This window comes from Gastrolobium bilobum, unplaced genomic scaffold (genome assembly GCF_033153095.1).
Source record: "Gastrolobium bilobum isolate Gb01-03AN ecotype WA unplaced genomic scaffold, APGP_CSIRO_Gbil_v1 utg16099, whole genome shotgun sequence".
NCBI lineage: Eukaryota > Viridiplantae > Streptophyta > Magnoliopsida > Fabales > Fabaceae > Gastrolobium > Gastrolobium bilobum.
Genome location: NW_026898009.1, coordinates 78091 through 105077, shown reverse-complemented (window position 1 = coordinate 105077; position 26987 = coordinate 78091). Strand labels below are relative to the sequence as shown.

Sequence of the window (26987 nt, the reverse complement as noted above, 5' to 3'; positions counted from 1 at the left end):
GAAGAAAACATAATTATGGTTTAGCATCCCATAAACTAAGTGTCAACCTTTTTCTAAGGCTATATGTTTGGGAGTTGTTGTTTGGAGGGAGGGAAGAGAATGTTTTGATGGTACATTCCTTTGTTTGTTAGTTTAAAAAAGTGGAAGGGAGGAAATTAGAGATTTTCACAAAGTTCTCATAAATCCTTCTTATTCTTAAAAGTAAAATTCCCACAATATAGGGGTTTTAAGAGGTACAATAATCTAGTTACTTATTTACCCTCTTTAAAAATAAAACTCTCTCTCTCTCTTTCCAATTTCCTTTTTCTTTTTTAACCTCCAAATGTGAACACTAGTTCGTTGACATTTATGATGTACGGACACGGACACGACATGACACGACATGCCAACACGTTAATTCTAAAAAATGTCATATTTCGACACGTTTTGATATTAAATAAAAAATTTAATATATATAATATAATTTATATTTAATACATATAAGAGTCCATAATAAGTCATATAATCAATCAAATATTTAAATTTCATAACATAAATATAAATATAAATATTTTTCGTACTTTGTTAATTTTTCATGTCAAATTTCATAACAGAAAAAAATTAATTTATAAATTATTTATTTTATATTTAATTAACAAAATAAAATTAAGATTAAAAAAAAAACGTGTTCAAGCGTTGACCGCGTGTCGGACAAAGTTGACTGCGTGTCGAAAAAGCGTGTCAAAACGTGTCGGGAAGTTGATCGCGTGTCCCCAAAAGTTGACCGCGTGTCGGACGCGTGTCCGAGCGTGTTGGACACTTGTCCCACACGCAAAATTTCAAAAAATCAGCTTGTCCGTGCTAGGTACGTTGACATCAAACTTAAAAACTTTTCTTTCTCTTTTTCTATTCTTTCTCGGTTACCAAAGGTTTTGATTCTTTGTTTTGTGTTATTCTAACTCATATTTTTTCAAAAAAAAATTTGCACAAATAAATATAGAGCTCGCTTTTTGCTGATTTGATTACTCAGTGTGAGCAATTGGGGGAAGCACCGTCGAAGTGGATTGACCCAACACTGCACGGATTCATCGCTAAAGAAAAAGATTTGATTTCTAGTGCTCGTTCTTGTTATGCTTATTCGGTGCTTGTTTTAGGTAGTTGCTTTTTTTTTGGTACAAAATGGGTTTTATTTTATTGGTTTCTCAATCCCTTCTAAATCATGTAAATTTGCCCATCGATCTGATACTACTTGAGAGTGTGTGCTCACAAACTGTTTGATGTATGGTTTGAATCATGGAGTGATATTTGAGAGTGTGTCCCCACAAATTGTTTGATGTATGATCTGAATCATGGAGAGTGAAAGCTTCAAGTAGAGATGGTCCTTACCATTGTTATAGTGTGTTGTTTTCATTGTGAAATATTAGTCAGCATCAACTCTTATTTCTATTTTTAAACTGAAATAAGAGTAATATAAAATACTGTAGTATTTCTTTTGGTTCATAATTTTTTTTATCTGATAATTGCTGCTAGACTTTTAAATATTGCTTTGAATTAAGAGCAATTTGAAATAGTGTAGTATTTCTATTTTTTTGTTCTAGGTACCTCTACTTGGTGGAGCATTTTGTGCATGCACATGGCATTTATTTTATAACTCTTGAGTCCCTAGAGGTAACAAGCATTTCTTATTAATATTATTATTTAGAAAAATGTTAAGTGACACGATTAATATTTATATCTGAAGTGGATCTTCTTGTATAAAACTGTGCATCACTCACTTACTTTGTCAGAAACTGAAGATTTTGAGCCAAAATGGCTTTCTTTTACTATTTTAATAATATCTTGTTTGACATTTTATTTGTGGCAGCAATGGTCACTACACTTTGCATCGGAGCCTAGAATTCCTATGTTTTGCAATGCATGTCCGTCAACTAGTTTAGACCTTATTTATGGTACCAATTCATTGACACTTTTAACTAGGACTTTTGGAGTTTAAGAGCCTAGAGTTGTATACTTGTATGCCTATCTTGCAAGTGTTGTTTTAAGAGAATTTCATAACTCAACAACGACTATACACCATTCTTTGTGGAAATATTCTTATGATTAATGCTTTGAAAATTGCATATATTAGGCTAAAGAGTATTGTTGCTTTTCAAATTGAGATATATGAAAAAAATTATAATTTAGAAGAAACGTTTATGAAAAGTAGGAAGTTGGTGTAAGTGGTGAACTTTTGTGGTTAATTTGAATTGACAATTTCCCCTCCTTATAGTTATAGTAAAAACAAAACAATTGACTTTTGGGAAAAGTAAGAATTAGAGACGACGTGAGAGAATTCCCTTTCTATGATAGTATAGAATGGTATAGATATTAGTGGCTACTTCTATGTGAATGATGATTTAGAGTCTGTTATTTCTCTACAAATAAACAAAACACATTTACCAATGACTACTACCATCTATACTTTTAGCTTACGAGTTGGCACTGTGAAATCTATGCTTATATATTACAAGTTGTATAATTTACCAAAGTAAAAATTATCCCACTGAAGTAAAAGTCATTATTCCTACATATAGCTTTGTAAATTGCTGCAATACTACTGTGAATTAGATTTTCTCATATTCATTAGTCACTGACCCGAGTCAAATTGATTTACTATAGTAGGTCCAACTTTTATATCTAGACAAATTTCCTGATTGAGTTAGCTACTTGGCATCAAATGGTTGAGCTATTTTGGATCTATCATATTGCGATTAAATTATCATTGCATTATACATATCCAAAATCTAATATGAACATTGCTCTAAGATGACATCTGTCTTGGCCCTAATAAAGTTGAATAGTTATTTACGTGAGTATGCTGCAATAAAGTATTGACTTTAAATTATTTGATTGCTTTACACTTCAAACTTAGCATAATTAGTTAAGTTTGTCCATATTATGGAGATAAGTGAAACAGTTATGGCAACTAGTGTACCTCAAACCTTAAAATTGTACAGTCATGAATGCATTTGATTAAGTGGGCAGATGTAGTTGTGTTACAAAAATTATGATAATACTCAAGTTTTCCAGGTTTATGTTACCTATTACTAGGAGGATTATGCATGTGCTGCCATGAATTGTTGGTATAACTAAGTAGGGTTGAATTAAAAGGTTCATCTTTCATACTTACATCAACATTGTTGCTACATGTAAAGTGCCCATTTTCAACCAAAGATGGATAATCTAGGAGAAAAGATAAATCTTGCATTGTTTATATGGAGAGAAAGACGTCAAATGGCTATTGTTCTTGTCATATGCCTTGTAGTTTATTACTACATGATTAAAATTCATTCTCAAAGTAGGATAGTTGATCGTATGATGATTTTGGAGAAAGTGAGAGCACGAGAAAGAATAATGAAGTGAATTGCTAGTAGCGAAGGTCGTAAAATAATAAGAATGAGGCCTATAGCCTTTTTGGACTTATGTGCAATGTTACAACGAGAGGGTGGTCTCCAATCAACCCAATAGGTAAGTATAGAGGATCAAGTTGCCAAAACCCTCTATATTCTAACACATAATGTTAGAAATTGAGAGGTTCAATTCTGGTTTCGATGCTCTAGTGAGACCACTAGTCGGCATTTTTATCACGTGCTTCGATCAATAGTGGAGTTAGAAGACAAATATCTTGAAAGAATTTTTCTCAAGAAATCAACCTCGAACACCTCAAGAATTACTTAACCATCGTCATTCGTCCTTGCATAATGTTGTTGAAAGGGCTTTTGGGGTTCTAAAAAAAAGGTTTCCTATTATTGATAGTGGCACAGAACTAACTTGTGGAATCAAGATATAAAACAGGATTATCATAGTATGTTGCATTTTGCATAATTATTTGATAATGGTCGACCCTGATGAAGAGTTGGTTGTTGAGGTGGATGACTAGATTCCTAACCAAAGTGTATTTGAACAACATGGAGATGACCATATAGACGAGGATGATGATGAAGAACATACTCGTTTAGGAGAAAATATGAGAAATTCTATAACTGATGCTGTATGGAGAGCTTATAGGTCATGATTTGTTTCTTTCTTATGTTTAGGGTTATTATGTATTTTTTGACTTAATGAATTGATGTTTCGTAATTGTGGTGTATTTTATGCAAAGTGCTTAATTTATGTTGTTTAAATGCATAATAGATCTGTTACCCTTTTTATGTTGTTCTACTATTATCAATTTTGTGATTGTGAGCCACTAATTCTACTTAATGCTGAATTTTGCATCTACTTAATGTTCAATTGTTATACTGTTGAAATTTTATTTAGGAATCATGTCAGAGTTGGAGGAGACTAAACGAGAGACATGGATACAAGAGATGGATGATGCTTTTGTTGATGCTTTTTTGCATCAACATAATGATGAAAATAAAGTTAGTGGCTTCTTCACTTCTAAGACTTATGAAACCATCATAAAGGAGTTGCAACAGAAATATGGACGCCCGTTTGAGAAAGAAACGATGAAAAGTCATTGGAAATTAGTAAAAAGACATTTTTTCAAGTGTTATGACTTGTTCAAGAATGGCTTGAGTGGGTTTCCTTGGGACCCAATTACAAAACAATGGTGCGCTGAGCTTGAAGTTTGGCAAAAGCTAATTGAGGTATATTATGAACTTTTCTTGTTTTCATCCCTTTCATGTTTTAGCTTAATAATATTTGTTCAATAATAATTATTTTATAGGCTAAGCTTGAAGCAAAAGAGTGGATGGAAAAGTCTATTCATAATTATGACAAGCTGATGATCGTGTGTAGAGGAGATAAAGCTATTGGACAACATGCTGAGATTGCCAAAGATATTAGAAACAAAAGGTCATTGCCTGGAGAATCTGAGTCCATAGAAACCATCGAGTTGACCTTCAAGAGTGCTCAAGAGGTTGGCAATGAAAATGAAGTTACATAACCTGAAGTACAAGATACTCACAGTCAAGAGGTTAAATCTAAAGGGCTAAAAGGTCAAAGAATGACGAAGCTGAATGGATAAAAGTGGCACTTCAAGATATTGTTGGAGCTCTTAGAGAGAGTACCGTTATTTATGAGAAAGTTTAGTAAAAACTTCCAATTCCTGAAGCTAAAATTTGGAACCTTTTGGAGGATTTAAAGATTGAGAATCAAGTGTTAACACGTGCATATCTTTATCTTCTCGATAATCATGAGAGAATTAGAGCAGTGATTGGTTGTCCTCTAGACTAACTCGAGGAGTGGCTACTTGGGATGGTACTTGGTCCTTGGAGGTAATTGCTGAAGTTGTAAAATGGTTATAGCCAGTCATAAAGGAAGGTGGATACAATTTAATAACAAATCTCATAACTTTATGATAAATCTAATAACTATATGATAAATATTTTGATGATTTCATCAATTGTCCTTTTAAGTTGTATGATATTTCATGTTATCATCGTAGAATTTCTTTTCAATTTGTGGATTTTGAGTAGGAAGGTTTTGACTCTTAACATCAAATGGAGTTTATGCAATTGGTGTATCCTAGGTCATGTATGTGTAATAATATTTGAATGTTCTCATATACAAGTTACGTTGGGCTGTTGAGGTTGTTTTTACTTTTAGGATGTCATTTGATTTGATAATGCCTACTATTCCTATAAATGTGCTTGCTTTTATCCTGTTTCGGTCAGCTTGGGGGTCGCAACTTGTAAATGCTGATGGAGATACATATATAGTATACTTGCATAAGTTCTTTATTCTATCTAGAAAGTAATGCTTGTTTATGTTTTGTATAATATTCAAGGATTGTTGTGGTGCATGAATATCTTGTTATGTTTTTAGTTTATACTTAAAAGAGTAAAAATAGAGCTTTTTAGGGTGATGCGTAATCTACATATAGTAATTTATGTGTATAATTCAGATCTGAAGCTTTTATTTATGATGTCTTTACTGTTCTTTGCTCCATGTTTAATCATAAAACGAGTGCTGAGGATGTACATTTCACAGCTTTGTCCTCTAATTATGAATCTGACAATACGTTGATGGTAATAACATTGATGAGGGGATCATTGATGAAGAAGCATTGGCTCAAAATTCCTCTATAGATATGACTAAGTTAAAATAGTAAAAATTATAGTTGATTACTGGATTTAAACCTTATTGAACAATTGATTGTTTGTCCGTTGTTTTCCTTTTCCTTCAATGAATCTATTGAATTTGAAAAGATTTTCCCAAAATTTTAGGATTCTTGTCAATTCACATAAAATTCAGTTCTGATTTATAGATATGTACGATTTTACTGCTAGGGGTTCTAATAATCCGACTATACACAAGCATTTCTTAACACACAGATTTGGGGATGTTAATGGGGTTTGAAGAAATATAAGTCGAATGCAAGTTGATTGAAGTACTTAAATTTTTTGTTGTTTCTCCCATTAATTAGAGAGAGAGAAAAAAAATTAGATCTCAAAAAAAATATAAATCACATATATATAAAGTGAAATAGAACATTTTAGAGAGAGAAAATAATTTTTTAGTGGGAGAATCTTCTTTTAAATATAAAAATTACATAAATACTTTTTTTTAGAAATTTTAAATTTAATTTAATTTATAAAGTATAATAACTATATTAATTGTTAAAGAAATATCCTTATTATTTTTTTAACTCCTAAACAAGGGAAGAAAATATCCTTCATTTTCCTTCTCTTTCTTCTGCTCTCCCCATTGGATTTCTTTTCGATCTTCATCCTCTTTTCCTCCAAACTCTCAAACAAAATCTAAGGGAACACTTTAATATTTGTAACATGTAACGTTGTAACTAATATTTGTGCTTTTAAAAATATAAAGGGGTACACTTTAATAATTCTCTTTAAAATATTAATTAAAAAATAAGTGTTAGGCCAATAAAAGGTTGATACAGTTAGTTAAGAGTTTGGTTCATATCCCATAATAATGTGGATTTAAATTCCGCTAGCCAACGTAAGAACTTTAATGGTGTATGATATATAATTCCTTCTGAAAATTGTCAAAATAATTCGAGATTTTCTCTGTTCCTAATGGGATATCAGTGTCTAATTCGGCCTCTTAAATTTTTTTATTAAAAAAGAAATAAGCATTTTTAACGTATTAACATGCTGTTGTGTAACAAGTTTATTTATAAAGTAAATAAATAAAATACTTTAAAATATATCATCAACTTAAATCATTAAAAATCTTAAAATATATATTTGTAATAATTTACTTTATAAAAAATTCATTTTCATCATAAATTATTCCGTGGTTCGAGGCGTTCAAAAGTTGATTCCTAGAAATTAAAACTTTTCCTAATATACATATTTTTCTCTTTTTTTTTTTTTTTAATTGCAAGGAAAGAGAAATAAATATAGTCAGAGACTCAGAGTTAAGCATATCATGTAGCGACAAAATGTCAGAACGAGGTAAGCGTAGGCCTGTGTTATGGTCAAACCCGTAAGCAAATTGGGGAATTCAGGACGGGACGGCAACGTCTTTAAGTTTCGAGAAAACTTCTGTCCAAACAGGTAAACATCGTCAACGTCTACTTCCATCTATTTCACTCTCTGTTCGTGTGATGCTATCACACAACTTGTTAAATCATTTAAAATAATTTTTTTTCTATTATTAATCTTTTTTATCAGCATTAAAGGTTGGAATCGAATGAATATCTTTTTTCACGCATATTTACCTACTCATCGTCATTATTATTAGATCATAATCTTAAGAGGATAGATAAAGAATAAAATTTAATTAATTGAGATTATAATATAACATTGTTAAAGATGAGTATGTCAAATAAACATAAAAAAGACATAATATCTTATCCCTTATAATTTGCATCATAAGATTCACGATAAATCGCATATTATAAGTATTATAAGTTATATTTTTTATTTTTATTGTAGATTTCATCCACATCTAATGATTTATGTGATTAATAAATTAAGATAATTTGATATAAATATTATCGATTGGGGAGGATTGTCAAAGGCGTGAAATATATGTACCGTAACAATTATCCCTTATCGAAGGTATATAATATTCCTTAGAATGAGACTATTAAAAGATAGTATAAAAGGTCTTATCACTTATCCTTTGAATGTAGAATAGGTGATACTATCTTTATCTCTTTAGCCTCTCACTTATTATCACTAACACACTCTCTTAAAATAAAATAAATTATTAATCATTCGATATGAGTTGATCGAGATTAATGTTGAATCTATAAGTTAGCAAAGTCTATAAAAATGATAATTGCAATGAGCGACAAATCATATACACATAAAAAATGATGTGTGTACAATAATAAAAAAGAAAAATAGAGTATGTAGTATGTACCCATAATGCCTAGTCTTTATTTATAAAAAGATTTTAGCTAAAGGCATGAGACTTTAGATAGGATTAAAACTCTTAATTTTAATATTTAAATTATCAGTATGTTAATCTCTTATCTTCTAAACATCACGGGACCCATAGAATAGATTAAGAACATAACCTAAAATTGAATGGAATATATATATATATATATATATATATATATATATATATATATATATATATGGGGAAAGTACTTCTTATGTGACTGCAGAAGGGAAAACTTGCAGCAACACAGGATACGCGTCCGAATCCTGGTTTTTTTTGTTTTGATAGAATCCGCACGTGTATCCTAGGATCCGCACGTGTATCCTAGTGTTAAAAATTTGCTGCAACTTTTCTCATCAGCAGTCACATGAGAAAATGTGACTGCTAATGAGAAAAGTTGCAGCAAATTTTTAACACTAAGATACACGTGCGGATCCTAGGATACACGTGCAGATTCTATCAAAACAAAACAAATCAGGATTCAGACGCGTATCCTGTGTTGCTGCAAGTTTTCTCTTCTGCAGTCACATAAGAAGTACTTTCCCCTAATATATGTGTGTGTACCAATTGATTTTGCCCCTAAATATAACAATCTAAAATTTATTATAATAATGACTGGATAAAAGTTAGCAAATCATTTTTATTTATTAATTTATATATAAACCAAAGAGAAACTCTTAAAAACAGTAAAAAAACAAAATCTTTGATTCAGTGTTATCTAATATGTGTCACATTAATTGCAGTATATAAATATTTATTTTCTTTCACTTTGAAAAATCGATTATTTCGAAAGCAGGTGATGAAGTCAAATAAATAATTTGAAAAAGGAGTGAAAAGAAATACATGACGTGGATTGCTGACTCGCTGCATAAAAAGGTTCAACCCACGTGTCCCTCTTTCCTAATTCATAAGCAATAATCCAATATACTTATCACATACTCATATAAGTACGATGTTGTATCACTGATAAGTGGGTGTGAATAACTGCAAAACAAAAACAACTGCGGAACGCATCGAAAAAAGAGACCTAAGTCCTACTTTTCTTTCTCTCTTTCCGTTTTCTTTTTGTTCTCTCTCTCGTCCTCTGAAAGCTTTTTTCTTTTTCCCTTCTTCCACTGTTCTTTTCTAACAATCACCCTGTAACAACCCTAGAAACCCACTCCAACCACTGCGTTTTGTCCACCCCCGAGCAGAAAAACGCTGTCGTATTGCTAATCCATTGCATAAGAATGAAACACCAGCAAAAAGATTTCAACTTTGTGTTTTGAAAACCTCTGACCAACAACAACGGCTAATTTATCTCTTCTTGCTCAATTCCCAACCCTAATTCCAAGACTCGTCGTTTTTCTCTTGCTGGGTCTTCTGATTCCACAACTGGGAGGGCAAAAATGTCATCTTTGAGCAGGGAATTGGTGTTCCTCATTCTTCAATTTCTCGAGGAAGAGAAATTCAAAGATGCTGTTCACAAGTAAAGGCCTTTTTTTTTTTTTTTTTTGATATACATATAATTTTTTTACTCATTGATTTCCTTGTTTGTATATGGTAAGTAACTGATATGGTAAATTAAAATTGGAAATGTGCTTGTTCTGTTTTGTTTTGTGTTGTATTGGGGTTTAGGCTGGAGCAAGAATCGGGTTTCTTCTTCAATGTCAAGTATTTTGAAGAGAAAACCATGGCTGGAGAGTGGGATGAGGTTGAGAAGTACCTCTCTGGCTTTACCAAAGTCGATGACAATAGATACTCCATGAAAATATTCTTTGAGATTAGGAAGCAGAAGTATCTTGAAGCCTTGGACAGGTTTTTTATTCCTCCTTAATTACTTCTTGTGTCTTCAACACTAGGTTGCTAGTTATCCCCTTTATGCTTTTATTCAAGTTTTCCCCCCTTAATATGTATATTTGACTATTCAGGTTCAGTTTATTTTTCCCTCTTCCCATGCTTAAATTATATCGTTTGTGTGCTCAGTCAAGACAAAGTGAAGGCTGTTGAAATTCTGCTGAATGATTTGAAAGTTTTTTCCACATTTAACGAAGATTTGTACAAAGAAATAACACATCTTCTAACCCTTGACAACTTCAGGTAAATGTTTGCTTTCTATTTTTTATATGATGTTGTTGACTAGGGACTGGAGAGATGTTAAAATTTGGTTGAATTTAAAATATGGATTTTGATTAAATGCAGGGAAAATGAACAGCTATCAAAGTATGGTGATACTAAATCTGCGCGAACCATAATGCTGGTAGAGCTTAAGAAATTAATTGAAGCAAATCCCCTCTTTCGAGATAAGCTTATATTTCCTTCCTTGAAGGCATCACGGCTACGAACCCTGATTAATCAAAGGTAATATAGGTGTATGCAACTTCTACATGTATTGGGCTTGAAAAATGTGATTATTCCATTCGCACACTGCTTTAATTCTGTTGTATGTTAATGAGGTTAATATTCTTCGTCCGGTGATGACATCTCTTGTTATTTGTAACTTCATTAATCATGTTCTTCTTGGTTAAGTCTTGTCAATATTTTCTATCCAGTTTGAATTGGCAGCATCAGCTGTGTGAGAATCCAAGGCCAAATCCAGACATCAAAACTTTATTTAATGACCATGCTTGTTCACCTGCAAATGGCGCTCGCACACCTACTCCTGTCACCCTTCCTATCGCAGCTGTTGCAAAGCCTTCATTTTATGCTCCACTAGGAGCACATGGTGGAGTATGACCTTATTCTCTAGTTGTTTTGATTGTTCAGTGCTGACATTGTTAATTATCTAATCCTTTTAGATTGGTATGTTTAATTTTCTCTTACTTAATTTTGTGCAGCCATTTACACCAGCACCAGCCCCAGCAGCTGCTAATGTTAATGCTTTAGCAGGATGGATGGTGAATGTAAATCCCTCCACATCTGCTCAATCACCTGTGGTTGCTGCTTCATCATTGCCTGTTCCCCCAAATCAAGGTATAGCTTGGTCAGTTTGTCATATCTGGTTCTCTTTCAGGGGCAAAACAACCATATAAGGACAGCTTTGAGAATAGTCAATATTCAAATATACTATTGCCATGTTTATTAAAATAAACAAATTCACATATTCTATATTTCTGTTGGTATATTATTGCCAAGTTTATTAAAATAAACAAATGCCAAAAAATAATAATAATAAGGACATATTTTTTTTTTTGGTTTGGCAGTGGATAGAATGGGAGGTTTTTTTGCTTGGGGAGTTTACTGTTATATCCTTCACATATATGTTTGTTAGACATTATCCACCTGTCATGGTTCGTTCAGCATCAAATAACATAAGTACATATACACTCTGTTCGACCAATTTCTTACGCGATAATTTATTTATTCTGTGTGGATAATATTTTCCCCCTAGAAAGTTGCTGCTTCATTTTATGCTGAGACTTGTGTGGATATAACTTTTTTTTCTTTTTCTTTTTTTCAATTTTTATCTTCTCAATTGTCCTGCATAATAGCTGAAGAACTGGAATAATATTTCTATTGTCAATTATATGTTGGGACAATTAATTCTTGGGATTCTTTTGTGTTTGCCGCCTCCATTGTCAAGTTCACTTGTTATTCAATTTCTCGCAGTCTCCAATTTGAAGCATCCAAGAACACCTAATGCTTTTGGAATGATGGATTATCAAAATAACGATCATGAGCAACTAATGAAACGGTTGCGATCTGCACAATCTGTTGACGAGGTACTTTCAAAGTAGTTTGGCATATTTTATTTTCCATGCTCTTGAATTGCAATCACTATGATGGCAACTCTTTACAATCTATGCAGGTCACATATCCTGCTCCACCTCAACAAGCCTCTTGGTCACCTGATGACCTTCCTAGGACTGTTGTTTGTACGTTACATCAGGGACCAACAGTGACAACCATGGATTTTCATCCCTCCCTTCATTCTTTACTTGCTGGTAGGTTGAAACACATTGCATGTCTTGTATTATAAAGAAGTTCAGTCTTATACTGACCGAAAAATCATTTCTGAAACAGTTGGTTGTGCAAATGGCGACATTTCACTTTGGGAAGCAGGACTGAGAGAGAGGCTGATATCAAAGCCTTTCAAAATATGGAATATTTCTGCTTGTTCTGTCTTATGTCAGGTTTATATTGCATAATTCAAATGCACAATTTTGAACAGATGGATCATGGATGTTTGTCCAAAGAATACTCTTAACAGAAAATAATTTGGTTGTCTATAGTAGCCTTGCGTTTTGCAGTAAAAACCTTTAGGCAATTAGCATAGGGAGGATGCACTTTAATACTGTGGGATAAGGGTTAATGCTAATGTGAAAAACTGTGATTTGCTATCTATGTTAGGAAATATTCCGTATCGGATTGCTTCCCTAGTATTAGGCATATTTAATTGTATTTTATAGGTAGTTAGGATATCGCACACATCGTGGGACTTCGTTAACTTACTTTTCTACTAACTTTGTACATAGCTAACCTGTTGGTGTATTATGAAATAGAGAATAATATCCCATCTTCTTCAATTTCTGAGAGCTAGGATGCAATTTTTTCTTCTTCTTGGTTTTTTTTCCCCCCGTTTTGGGTGAGAACTAAATCAGGACTTGTTATAACTTACAAGTATAAAAAGCTTCCACTTAAGTCCCCTGGATGAGTTAAATATGACAAATTTAGTACTATCAGAAGAGAGCTAAAGCATTTATTGATGTAGTATGTACCAAATTATTCTTTAAAAAAAAAATACTATGAAAATGGAATTAATATATGGACTTTTTTTGAATCATGTAATGGAAATAAAAATGTCACAATACTTCTAGAAAGTATGGAAGTAGCTTAATGATATTAAGAATTTGAAACAGGAAAGCATACACAGGGAAATTTTTAGTATGGGGCATGGGCAGATTATGAATTCATAGACCAAATATTAGTGTTCAGTGGCTGCACAAAATCTGCCCAATTTTGGAGTTTAGTTAGTCCTTTTCCACTAGCACAAGTTCTACCCTTGCCTTAATGGACTTTGGAAAATTGTTTGTCAGTGCACTTGTCATCCAATTGTCTCTTACCAATTAAATTTGTTTTTATATATGATAAGTGCCAGAATTTTCTTATATGATATGCTGGAGTTTAGTAAATGAGACTCTTTTCAGGCTGCAATTGGGAAAGACTCTTCTATATCCATCAGTCGAATATCATGGAGTCCAGATGGGAATTTTATTGGTGAGTGCTGTAAAGAAACTTGGTTCTAGTTTGTTGCATTATTACTTGTTTATAATATTTTCCCTTCTTTTCAGGGGTTGCTTTTACAAAACATTTGATTCACTTATATGCCTATCAAGTGCCTAGTGACCTACAGCAGTGTTTGGAGGCATGTTCAGATCAATTTCTGATATGAATCTAATACAAGTTTTTTGTAATTCCTGACTAATGTCTTTGTTTCATTACAGATTGATGCTCATGTTGGTGGTGTTAATGACTTGGCATTTTCTTATCCAAACAAACAGCTATGCATTATAACTTGTGGAGATGATAAGTTAATAAAGGTGACAGAAGTTTCCGATCTGTAGTAGCTTTTAGCCAGATGAATGTATCCTTAATTATTGACATTTGGAAGTGTTACAGGTATGGGATTTGACTGGGCAGAGGCTCTTTAACTTTGAAGGTCATGGAGCACCTGTTTATTCTGTTTGTCCTCACCAGAAGGAAAATACCCCGGTAAAAGTCTCCTAACACCCCCTCCCTCACACAGTGGGCTTTTTATTATTGGATTTTGTGGCATTCTCCTCAAGTAGTGTTGAATTTTTTGTTTGCTACGAGCTGCTAATCAGTATATGATTATTTGGATTTTCAATTTTATGGTATGAAACCAAAAGGAATTTGAGTGATTTAAATATTTTTTTGGGACAGGAAAAAACTAAGAATCTTAAAAATTAAGGATTAGAATAGATTTGACCATACTACTGCATTATGTAATGCAAACTAATTTTCTGGGCAGTGGGCACCAACATCTGTCCTGTCCATACTTATATATGATTTTGCACAGCTATACTCTGATCTTGATCCATGTGTTGTTAATTCTGGAAATATGCCAGATAAACACGAATAAAGAAAATATTGCTATTGCTTTCTTGTAAAGCGTGTTGCAGTGAATGTTTGACTAATGATAGTTTTGACATCATATTTATGCAGTTTATATTTTCAACTGCTGTTGATGGGAAAATCAAGGCCTGGGTATATGATAACTTGGGCGCCAGGGTGGACTATGATGCTCCTGGACAGTGGTGCACCACAATGCTGTATAGCGCTGATGGAAGTAGGTAAGAAATGAAGAATAATGCTGGTACTATATCCAGTAAATCTTATACTTTTTTAATTCTTTGGATTTTTTTCCTTCAAGTTATATTATGAGTTGAAACTTCTGTTTCGTATTTTAGATTGTTCTCTTGTGGGACAAGTAAAGAGGGCGATTCTTTCCTAGTTGAGTGGAATGAAAGTGAAGGAGCACTAAAAAGAACATATTCTGGGTTTAGAAAGAAATTTGCTGGCATTGTGCAATTTGACACAACAAAGAGTCGCTTTTTGGCTGCTGGTGAAGATAACCAGATTAAGTTTTGGGATATGGATAATATCAATATGCTGACTAGTACAGATGCTGAGGGTGGTCTTCCTGTGAGTAGTCCCTGTACTTTCCATCTTTTGATGCATTTTTGAGAGCATTGTTTGACATGGTTTATGCCTTGCGTCAGAGTCTCCCTCGCTTGAGGTTCAATAAGGAAGGAAATCTGCTTGCTGTTACTACAGCAGATAATGGTTTTAAAGTCCTTGCTAATACCGATGGCATCAAATACTTAAGGGCCATTGAAGCTCGGTCTCATGAAGCATCTAAAGCACCTATTGAGATGAAGGTTTTTTTATCTTCCATAATTGATCATCTTCACTATCTGCTTCCTTACCAAATATCCTTTTCTGGTTTTATTACTGTCCCAGTTTTGATTTGTTTAACTCCAATGAATTAGGTACCTGGCTCTTCGATGGTTGCAAATGTCAATCTACTCATCAATAAAGTAGGACAAGTGGACAGAAGCTCTCCTGCTCGGCCAGCACCTATCCTCGTAGGATATAAACACAAAAGATGGAAATTGAAATTTATTTTGGGATCTGTAACATTGTTGTTTATTGAACAAATTAGCATGAACCTAACATACAAATTATGCATCCTTTTTTATTAAGCATATTAAGGTGTTCATTGTTTTGTGCTGAAGCAGTTTTGCCTAGGCACCTTCTAGTCTATTGACAGTTGTGCATTCAATTGAATCTTTTTCTTATTATTCCAGAATGGAGTTGATTCTATGGCTAGAAGCATAGAAAAAAAAAGAAGTTTGGATAATTTATCTGACAAAGCTAAAGCTTGTGAATTGAGAGAAATAGTTGATCCTGCTCAATGTCGAACAGTTACTATGCCAGATAGTATGGGTCCAACTAACAAGGTATTCCCTGCAACCTTTCCTTTTATGTTTAGGATGCTTGATTAATATATTTCTATTTTATGTCAATAATTTCATGATCATAAAATTCTGTACTTTTTACCAAGGTTGCTCGTCTTCTTTACACAAATTCTGGGGGTGGCCTTTTGGCTCTTGGTTCAAAAGGGATTCAGAAGCTGTGGAAATGGAGTCGTAATGAACTGAATCCTAGTGGAAAGGTGATTGTATGCTGAGAGACATGTGGAAACACTTACCTGTTGATTTATAAATACAACATGCCTGTGTGGATATTCTGATATCCATGTTTCTATTACATAAGTATGCATGTAGTTGTTATGTCTAATAAAAATATTCATGTTAACATCTCTGAGTTTTCTTGTGTCGGTTTAAAAGGCCACGGCGAGTGCTGTTCCACAACATTGGCAACCGAATAGTGGTCTTCTCATGACTAATGATGTGCCAGACAATTCCGAAGCAGCACTTCCATGCATAGCACTCTCGAAGAATGATTCCTATGTTATGTCCGCCTGTGGAGGAAAAATTTCATTGTTCAACATGATGACGTTTAAGGTAATGTAACAGTTTAAATGTTAATATATTGTGTGCCATCAATAGTAGATTTTATCCGGATGTATCTAATTATTTGAGTTGTGAAAAATTATTGCTGAGTTTCAGGTAATGGCAACTTTTATGCCACCTCCCCCGACTTCAACCTTCCTTGCGTTTCACCCTAAAGATAATAACATCATTGCAATTGGAATGGAAGATTCAACTATTCATATTTACAATGTTAGAGTGGATGAGGTAATTAATTTAAGGATCTTTAAAGTCTAAAATTTTAATCATTTCAAGAATCATATATTGATTTGACCTCTCCGCCGTTAGGTAAAATCTAAGTTGAAGGGTCACCAGAAGCACATTACTGGTTTAGCCTTTTCAACTCAACTGAATATCTTGGTTTCATCAGGTGCTGATGCTCAGGTATGTTTTAAGTTAGAATATTAGTTGTGTTAACTGTTGTTTGACTTAGTAAAACGGAATATTAGATATCACAATTATTCAAAATCCTATCACGTACATATATTCTGGTTTCTCCTTTCCATCTTTTTCTTGTACTTTTAACATGGTATCACAACATTAGTACCACCACCCACCATGACCTATGTGTCATTCTATTATGTTGTGTGTAATCCAAAACATGGAACTCCTCAGCGTTTCCTCTCTTTTTACGTTAGAATTGTTAGCTCTCCTCGGTATTTTCCTCCCCTTGTCCATTCTCGTAATTGTCAGATTTTTCATTCCCTATCAACATTTTGGTTGTTGATCAAATTCAGCAACTAAAAACGAAATGATATTTTAGACTAAACCATCATAACTAGAACCAGAGTTTTCTATATACAACTTTCTGGTCTTGTCAGTCAAAGTTGCTGGATTTTCTTTGGTCCCATTGCAGTAAAATTTATGCTGCGAAATTGAGGTGGAGGGTTAGAGTATTAGTTATATTGGCTTACTTGTTATTTGGTTGAGTTTGTACTAGTTGTTCTACACTTGTTCTCAGAAGATTAATATAAATGGGAGTATTATGTCAGTATTTTATATTGTCACGAGTCCCAACATAACAATTATTTAGGCCTATAAGGTCCTATACTCCTATTACTTAAATATATTTTCTCTTTTCCCATTTCCATATTTTCCCAATAATTTCAACAATTTCAATTGTCATTTTATTACTCTAGTTATTATGTCAGTGTTATGTGCTTGTGTCTGTGGTTTTAACTATGATTCATGTTCTATCTATTTCATATATCTTTACAAAATCCATTTTTAATTTATAATTTTATCACAAGAAAGAAAACCTTTGACTTTATTTCTGGGTATTTTGTAGCTTTTCTTTTGGAGCATCGACTCATGGGATAAGAAGAAATCACTATCAATCCAAATGCCAACTGGAAATGCACCTGCTGGTGATACTAGAGTGCAATTCCACAATGATCAAGTAAACTTACTGGTATGCCATGAAACGCAGCTAGCCATATATGATGCTTCCAAAATGGAGTTGATTCACCAGGTAAGTAGCTATTCCCCCTTCTCCTCTATCATTTATAGTTTTTTTTTTTTTAAGGAATAAGTGGTTTTTAAATTTAAAAGCATATTTAAATTTTTTTATGATAATTAGATAATTTTTCTAAAAGAAAAGCAGTCTTAGTGCTTTTTTCATAAGTTAAAGAAATAACTGAAAAAAATGTTCCAAGAAAAAACCTATATTATAAAGCATTTTTTCCCCAACAAAGATTATCTAAACTTACACTATATTTTGAGTTCCCGGGGAATGAATAAGTAACATGTTTATGTTTGGATTTATAGTGGGTGCCACAAGATGGGTTGTCTGGTTCCATATCCTCTGCAACATATTCCTGCAATAGCCAACTAGTTTATGCTGCTTTCACTGATGGAAATATCGGAATATTTGATGCTGACACCCTCAGACTAAGATGTCGTATAACTTCATCTGCATACCGACATCAGTCCTCATCAAACAGGTCTTTTTATGTGTTTTATAACTTGGTTTCTTTTACTAAAATCCCCACTAGAGATAAATATTTATTTATTTATTTATTTTTGTTACTAGAAGTTTTGCATTTTTGGACGCATACTTAATAAAGAGAGTTTTTGGCTGAAATATGCTTTAGTAGTTTATTTAATATTTCATTTTGATGATAACTACTCCCCGTTAAACCCGACTAGTGAGTGTGGGGTGTAGGTAATCCTTGTACGCAGTCTTACCCTTGCATAATTGCAAAGAGACTGTTTTCTGGATTCGAACCCATGACCTTTCAGTCATGAAAGAATAGCTTTATCACTGCTCTGGTTCACTTCGCTTCTTTTATTTCATTTTGATGATAATTGACTGAAATTTTCTCACATGATTTGTGCAGCCAAAATGCATACCCTCTTGTTGTAACAGCACATCCACAGGAGCCTAATCAATTCGCAGTTGGACTGTCAGATGGGTCTATTAAGGTCATTGAGCCCACAGAGTCTGAAGGTAGGTGGGGAGTTAATGCACCTCTTGATAATAATGGGATGCATAATGGTGTCACTATTAACCCAAAACCTGAGCAGCTCCAAAGATGATACAATTCGTGAGCATCATTTTAGTTTTTATTTTTTATTATTATTAATATTCTTGTGCAATGAAGCAAAACTTTAAGGCTGTGAATGCTTCTTCTTATTGTTCGACAGTGTTTGGGGTACTAATGTAGATCTTTAGGTAAAGAAACCTTACCTTACGCATATAAATACAATACGTTTATTTTCTTCTCAAATAAAGGTTATAATAATTTATTATCGCTTCAAGTATCCAATTGGCTTCTCGAATCCAAACATAAAACAAAATCCTTTGTTATCGCTTGTTTATTTGATGGGAAATTATCGTCTGATGTCTTTGCAAGAAAAAGTTATATGTAGCAATTTATTATAATTATATATTGTTGATAGTACATAATTATAATATTAATTTTTTTTTTTTTCTTAGATATTATTGATTGATGTGACGGAGAGAAAAAAAATTAATTTTATCATTATAATTATATATAATTGCGGATAACTTTTTTCTAGAAGAATGGAAATATTATTTTATGCTAGCCAACACTATCCTGTTTTGGAATTAATTATTTATCAATTATTCAAAACTAGAATAGCTTATTTAACTTTTTTTTTTTTTTTTTTATTTGGGTATTCATTGCTTTTTGTCTATCGAGTTTTGCCTTGAATGATTAGAAAATAATGTGTCAGTGGCATGGACATGATGTGGTCAGTGTTGGCAGTTCGCACTATCATCACATGAATGTTCCAATATCATTAGGTGCATGCATTATGTTCCAAACCAGGTCTCGTGGAGTATAGAGTTTTGAGATTCCACATGTTCTCTTAAACTTTGTTGAGTAATCAGCGGTAACAAGATTAGTGAAAAGCAACTTAATTGCTGGCCTAACCAAACGAAACCGTGGGTACATCTGCGTTGAAAGTTGTGGGCAGCACATGTACCAATAGTTGTTTTGGTTGGCCAAAAAAGTGTCAGTAGATTCTGGCGAGATCCGCGGCAAATGTTGTATTTTTGTTGTCATCTTATTATGTTTCTGAATTCTCCCTCTTATCAAAGTTTTGATTGCTATTATCTCTCTTATCAATCATGGAATGTATGTTTGAATTTAAAAAATTTGGATCTTCTCACATAAAAAAAATATCATGATTATGTTATTTGATAATAATAATTTATTGATGATAAAATAAGAGAGAAAAATATATAATTTTTAAATGAGTAGTTGTGATCAAATAACATGACTATTTTTTCACACGAAAGGATTCAAATTTGAATTTATAATATCTTACAAATTAGTTAAATACCTCACTAGCCCACTTCTAATAGTACTTTCTTGATAAATTTGTATCTCTTCATTTTTACAGAGTCAAAACTTATTGACTTGATAATTGATACATGAATTGTTAACTTTACTAGTTTCTATTTACCCTCTATTATCCCTTCTTATTTTCTCTTTGCCAAACAAAGCCCTAGAAGCATAAATGAGAAAACAACAATCCCTGCAAATAGATTGTTTTCTCGTTGAGAATTATTTTCTCATGTTATAACTTAATTAATGGTGGATTTCATACTTACTAAAAAAAAAAGTTTTACACACAAATTAAAGGGTCATAATATGAAAAAACACTGTTTATGTAACATGAAAAATGTTTTTACCATAAAAAAAATAGTAAGGGGATGAATGAAAAGGGTGGACAATGAGTATATTCCTTTCTTAGCCAGTAGATTAGAAGGACATTGATTTTTATCAACGCAATGATTTAAACAAGGTTGAATTAATCTATAAGTCTCCTTATATTTTAAAAAATTTGTAACTAAGTTTCTATATTTTTAAATCTTTTTAATTGGACTCCTGTTATTACAGTATCTTTATAGTTTAAGTGTAGGCTAAATTAAAGATCCCATTATATAATGATTCAAAAAGTTGTGAAAACCATTTCATCATAAATGGATCTATATCATTGGAGAATTGGTATAAATTTCCAAGGCTCTTTAATATTAGGGGCTCAATTAGAATCTTTTGAAACCTTAGGAATCTAATTACAGATTTTATTAAAAAAATTCAAATAGTATAAGGATTTACATTTAAATAATGGGAGAGAATACTTTTACAAATTACACTAAGTATGATCGGTCATATACTCTTGATTGAAGTATGACCGATCATACTTAGTGTAGTTTGTAAACAAAAAATTTGTAAATATAACCTTCTCCTTCAATAATTATATAATACCTCCAGTCTCCCACTTGTGAAAACAGAGATAAAAAGCTATGGGGGAGGTGAGAGAGAAAGGTAATAGAGTCTATTACTAATTGTTTAAATGATTTTATATCGAGATCTCCTACTGTGTTTATGGTGAAATTGGAGAAGAACGACTAGTTCCCACATGGCCAAATGCTTTTCACAAGAATAAGTATATTTTGAGATTGATTTTGATAGGAGTAAATACAAAGCCATCAGATTCACAAATAGTTACAATTGCTAATTTAAGTATCTATAATATTTGAGGTTACAAAAAAAAAAAAAAAAAAATTCTATATCTGAGTATAATAAGTATCAGTTGAATGTTTTTGTACAGCAGATATACTTACACCTGCATGTGTAGTTTGTGGTCCACCGTTAAATTAAGAGTTACGTAAGAATATTAAGAGCCTGGAATCTTTTTCTTTTTAAGCTAAAATTATTTTTAAGTTGAAGCTAAAAAAAAAAAAGTTTAGAAAAAATAAAGCTACAAGTTATTTAATGATTATATAAAAATTTATCTTAAAGTTATTCATTTAAAAAAAACACATATTTCAAACAAAAATTGATACAACTTAAAAAAAATGGTTTTTTTGACCCTTTTGTCCCTCATTAATTAATTAATAATTATTTTACTCCTTATCCAGAACTATCTATCAACTTGTCTCTCTTTAATCGATTAATTAAATAGTCAAAATAAGCAAAAATGATTGACTCGAGATTTAATTGATTAAATCTCCCTCTTTAATCAATTAACTTGAATATTTAATCGATTAAATATTTCAAATGAACGTGAAAGTATTGATTGAATGAGACAAACAAGAAAAACTCGCTACGTTCAAAGGGGATGATTAAGGTTTAGTTTACTATAATGATTAAGTTTTGACTGCCTCAAGTGTTCGTTTGAAATCTGTCTTACTTGCTGTGAAGAAATACGAAATGGAAGTATTTCACTCAGGCCTGAACTGAAGTTTGAATATGTTAATAAGGGCAGTGAGTACATGCATGGTTGTCATCCTTAACCAGTATATTGTGATTTAGGGACTTCGGTGGGTACTATTGAGATATATGCTGATTGGAATGCTAACAATGATGGAAGTATTAGATGTGCTCCAAAAGAAATGAGGGGTTGTGATGACTCTGTATTGGAGCTGAAGTCCATACTTCAAAATGGATGGATTTCTAAGCTGGAAGCCAAAACTCGTGATATGCTGAAGGATTTTTGCATAATTAAGCACAAAACTCTTCAGAAAAAAGTAATATTAAGCAACAAATCTATGATAAGAGCTGCTTTTAGAGATGGCACGAATGACAATAACATATATTGTCCACTGTCAAATGACTTGTCAGAAGAAGGGCTATTTCTCTTCCAATAGCATTGGATTAAAGGTGAACCAATCATAGTTCGGGATGTTCTTAAACTAGGGACAGGTCTGAGTTGGGAGCCAAAGGTCACTTGGCGAGCATTATGTGAAAATTTGGATTCAGGAACAACTCAAATGCGTTAATGAATCAAGATTGGTTCTCGCTATGCATGAACCAACGAGTTTTTCTTGTTTGTCTCATTCAATCAATGCTTTCACGCTCATTTGGGATATTTAATCGATTAAATATAAGTTTTAATCGATTAAATATTCAAGTTAATCGATTAAAGAGGGAGATCTAATCGATTAAATCTCGAGTCAACCATTTTTTGCCTGTTTTGACCATTTAATCTATTAAATATCCAAGTTAATTGATTAAAAAGAGACAGATTGTTGGATAGTTTTAAATAAGGGATAAAATAGTTATTAATTAATTAATGAAGGGTAAAAGGTTTAAAAAGCCTAAAAAAAACTCCTCCTATGAATTTTTGGCTTTTGATATTTTTTTTCATTATAATTTTTTTTTAATTATAAAATTTTTTGTAAAAATTTATTTAATCTAATTTAAGAAGTTAAAGAAAACTTCATACACTAAGCATGTGTGGTCCTTTATATATGACCAAGGGGATAAAGTCAAAATGGTTAGGCCCAAAAACGCACTAATAGCGTGCGTGCAGGGAATTGGTTTTGTATTTGCAATGTGTTAAATTCATGTGTGTAGAGTGAGAAACTAGAAAAAAGCATCCACATTTTTATTTTTATTTTTAAAATCTATCTGTGAGTAGATAACCTTCCACCTTTATGCTCTTAATTATGCCTCCTACCAGTACATTGACACCCTCAATGTGGGTCTAGCAAGCATATTACTTTATTTTTGTTCTTTTTCTTCTGTTGGGTAAACATTTATTAATTCGAAAAAATAATAAGTTTCAGTTCAAAATCTTTGCATTGCTTTATATATCTTACTTGTTTTATTTTAAAAAAAAAAGGATAAAAAAGTGTGTACATACTTTTATTATTTCAATATAAAAGTAACAAACTTTGAATTGTAAATATCATTCTTGTCAATTTTTGCACACCCCATTCTAAGCATGGAGTGCATAGCCATTTTATTTTTTGTGTGGCCCAGTATAGTACGGCGTGCTAGAAACAATCTCTGTCTATTGATTTCCCTTTGAATGTAAGTCACGCATCATGGTACAAAGGTGTAAATATAAGACATATCTACTCCTATAGTAATATCACTGGTTCTTTAGAATCCAAAAAGAGGAAAGATCTTCGGTACTTGCTCGTTTATTTATTTTAGGATACGTACGTAAATCCTTGCATCCTAGAAATTTGCACAAATCCATGTACGTATTTCAGAATAAATGAATGAAAGTTGCATTGAACTTCAGTGCGACGGGGGCACCGAAGTTTTATTCCCAAAAAAGATACCTAACAGAATGCACAAAAAGGAATCAAATTAAGTGTTGTTGTGTTTCCTTCCTTTAATGTTAGTGGTTGAGCATGCACCTTATATATTGGTGTAAAATTTGGATCCTCTCACGTGAAAAAGTGATCATGTTATTTGATTATAATCACTTATTCAAAAATCATACACTTTTCTCTCTCTTATGTCATCATTAATGAGTGATTGTGATCAAATAACATGACCACATGTCCATTTTTTCATATGAGATGATCCAAATTCATTGGTGCATGGCTTATTATCTTCCTAACCACCCTTGTTGATGAAGGTTGAGTGCACCTCTAGTGTGACTAGGAAAGTTTGATCTCCTTGTAATCCTACTATTACATAGTGGAATTTTTTGAACTATTGTCCCATGGTTTTTACTCCTTTGCCTTAGAGGAGATTTTTCACATTAAAATTTGTTGTGTTTCCTCCCTGTCTCTCTCATCTCTGCGTTTTTCTTGTTTATGTGTTTTGGTTGACTTGGTGACTTCAGGCTAACCTCAAAGTGCCGAGCTTTGAGCTCGACGTGTCGACCTAAGTTTTTGCTTCCATGCTATTTGAGGAACCCCACCCCAATAGTGGTATCAGAGCCCTAAGGATTCTGAAGGAGACAAGATGGAGACCGGTGGTATTGCTCATGATAGAGACATGTTCAAGTTGACAACCGATAACTTCATATATTGGAGACCGATGATGAAAGATCACTTGTTTTGTAAAGATCTCTATGAGCCCATACTGAATGAGACAACACTTAAAGGAAATAATGAGAAGGAATGGGAAATCATGAATTGAAAGCTCGTGGCCATGGTTAGAAAGTATATCGACAAAAGCCTCTTTGAGTATGTTTCATAGTTCACGAATGCTTATGAGTTGGGGAAAAAGCTGGAGTCCATGTTTAGAAGAAGACTCCCAAGAACAAGACACGCCTAATTCGTCGACTTGTGAAGCTCAAATACAAAAACAGGATTAGTATGATTGAACACATCAATACTTATAAAGGCATTATGAATTAGCTTTCCAAAGACGAGATGAAAATTGATGATGAAATGCAAGCTCTGTTGCCTCTAAGTTCGCTGCCAAAAAGCTGGGATACCTTGGTAGTAACATTGAGCAATTCATCTCCTGATGGAAAACTGACAATGGACTCTGTGATTGACAGCCTCCTTAATAAAGAATATAGGAGAAGAAAATGCGGTGTATCCAGCACGTCCGAGGCAAACGCTTCTGAGACTCAATTTGGGCTCCCCTGTTTTCTGGTAATCGATTACCAGAGATTGGTAATCGATTACTGAACTAGGTAATCGATTATCAATCTCTGGTAATCGATTAATTTGATCACAGTGGCTCAAATTTTCGTCCTCTGCTTCAAGTAATCGATTACCAATTAAAGGTAAACGATTACTATGTAGTAAAAATGACAGATGACAGCTTTAAAGACACAAAATGAGTGATGTAACATACTCCTAACACCTTGATACTTAATATACACCTTACACAAGTACTAATGTAGGCTCTAGGCCCTTCCATTATGCATATTTATTATGAATGCATCCATTACAACAATTCTCAATAACGTAGCCATTTTACACAACAAAGGGTCAATTTACATCCCAAGTCTACCAATGCCTCAAAATACAATTATGCGGCCATGGACAAGTCCCATGCTCACTCTAAATACAAAATTAACAAGAGGCATAACTATACATCAATTTTAAAGGACTTAACATATAGTCATAAATATACAAGAGCATGGCAATATCCACATGCAACAAGTTCATAACCTAAGTCCACAATATTAAATATTATGATATGTACATCAAATGGAATCTTTCAATATGTCATGCCCTCCAATGCTCCTCACGCTCTACTCTTCCACTAAGCGGGCCTCTTGCCCGAAGATCCTTCATGCTCAACATGACCTGAAATGATCTCCCCAAACGCGGGGTGAGATATACAAATATATCTCAGTAAACCAAGGGTACTAGAGGATCACTCCACCCCATGGCTCACTCAATGTGCATACAATGATCATCATATAAAATGCATAACATACAAATATCACACAACAACAACTGGGCATAAATCCAAGGACATCCACATCAGGATTCCCTTAAAGGACCCCATCATATAACTCCTGGAATCTTCCTGGTGCCTCTCCCATGGTTGAGACGACCCCATGGCAAAACCCAACTGGAACTCCTCATGAGCCCTATCCAGCGGAAGTCCCACGTTTGGATCATCCTGGTACCGCTCCCAGAGTCGGTTCCACGGCAAAACCCGACCGGAATCCCCAAAGGATATCTCCAGCGGAAGTCCAAACCAACACACATCTACTGGCCAGAGATCACAATTATATCACACAACATGCTCCAAACATGTCACACAATCATGTCAATAATGCATGAACATACATTTATACATAATCAAAGGCATCAGATCCAACCACAACCTTCCTCTAGGTGTGGTGGAACACACGAGGGAATAAAACCCAAGTTCCAAAGGTTTACCTCAACTCGAAAGCCAATGCTCCACAACGTAAGCTCCAAGCTTAATTCTCCTCTATTGAGTCCGAGAGAGGAAACCTATAATGATCAATCAACATGATCATCAATACAATTTCAAGACAACCAATTCACTTTCAAAATACAATAATTCTCAACAAAACAACTTAGGCCTAATGGCCAACTACATTTAATCCAATTTCTTCAACCATTTTAGTCATTAAACTAAATCACCATTTATGCACTAAGGCATCACTCATTGGTTATATCACATTTTCACATCATTTTCCTTATTTCCTTCAATATGGTTGAAGTCTCACACACATAACACATCCAACATTCCTCCTTTCAATTCATTACATCAAACCAACCTACCATTCATTTAAACACCAATCACGATCATATAACATCAACTATATCATTTTTACATCATCAACCATCCATGACCCCAATAGGTTGAATTCTTCATTCTAGGATTCCAAAGGATTTTCAATCCAATTCAACACTTACACATGTCATACAATCCCCTTATTAAC

The 26987-nt window shown here is 33.1% G+C and overlaps 2 protein-coding genes across 5 annotated transcripts; both read left to right on the top strand.

The window, feature by feature from the left end:
- Window positions 1–949: 949 nt before the first annotated feature.
- On the top strand, window positions 950–5541 carry LOC133312199 (uncharacterized). Of its 2 annotated transcripts, XM_061513366.1 has the most exons (4): window positions 950–1133; window positions 1578–1647; window positions 4279–4610; window positions 4691–5541. In XM_061513366.1, exons 3-4 carry the CDS (start codon window positions 4284–4286, stop codon window positions 4907–4909), a joined length of 546 nt encoding a protein of 181 aa, XP_061369350.1. In that variant the 5' UTR covers window positions 950–1133; window positions 1578–1647; window positions 4279–4283; the 3' UTR covers window positions 4910–5541. The 2 variants fall into 2 exon arrangements, with proteins under 2 accessions (XP_061369350.1, XP_061369352.1); XM_061513368.1 differs by lacking the exons at window positions 950–1133; window positions 1578–1647 and having other exon boundaries at window positions 4195–4610.
- A 3827-nt stretch (window positions 5542–9368) lies between these two features.
- Window positions 9369–19072, top strand: LOC133312188 (topless-related protein 2-like). 3 transcript variants are annotated; one of them, XM_061513349.1, is made up of 25 exons: window positions 9369–9793; window positions 9943–10122; window positions 10291–10404; window positions 10507–10665; window positions 10857–11029; window positions 11155–11277; window positions 11914–12026; window positions 12113–12248; window positions 12328–12437; window positions 13452–13521; window positions 13596–13669; window positions 13749–13844; window positions 13924–14016; window positions 14491–14618; window positions 14736–14970; window positions 15048–15206; window positions 15318–15413; window positions 15636–15788; window positions 15893–16003; window positions 16179–16355; window positions 16461–16589; window positions 16671–16766; window positions 17671–17853; window positions 18150–18325; window positions 18722–19072. In XM_061513349.1, the coding sequence occupies exons 1-25, from the start codon at window positions 9714–9716 to the stop codon at window positions 18918–18920; spliced, it is 3363 nt and encodes a 1120-aa protein (XP_061369333.1). In that variant the 5' UTR covers window positions 9369–9713; the 3' UTR covers window positions 18921–19072. The 3 variants fall into 3 exon arrangements, with proteins under 3 accessions (XP_061369333.1, XP_061369331.1, XP_061369332.1); XM_061513347.1 differs by having other exon boundaries at window positions 10857–11034; window positions 11142–11277; XM_061513348.1 differs by having other exon boundaries at window positions 10857–11034; window positions 11142–11277; window positions 15048–15228; window positions 15322–15413.
- The last annotated feature ends 7915 nt before the right edge of the window (window positions 19073–26987 follow it).

Excerpts from the sequence above, each read along its gene's own strand:
- LOC133312188 (XM_061513348.1), top strand. The coding sequence starts at position 9,714 with ATGTCATCTTTGAGCAGGGAATTGGTGTTCCTCATTCTTCAATTTCTC. Across the intron at positions 12,027-12,112 it reads CTGCACAATCTGTTGACGAG|GTCACATATCCTGCTCCACC; the intron begins GTACTTTCAAAG and ends CAATCTATGCAG. Across the intron at positions 13,670-13,748 it reads ACCTACAGCAGTGTTTGGAG|ATTGATGCTCATGTTGGTGG; the intron begins GCATGTTCAGAT and ends GTTTCATTACAG.
- LOC133312199 (XM_061513366.1), top strand. The coding sequence starts at position 4,284 with ATGTCAGAGTTGGAGGAGACTAAACGAGAGACATGGATACAAGAGATG. Across the intron at positions 4,611-4,690 it reads TTTGGCAAAAGCTAATTGAG|GCTAAGCTTGAAGCAAAAGA; the intron begins GTATATTATGAA and ends ATTATTTTATAG.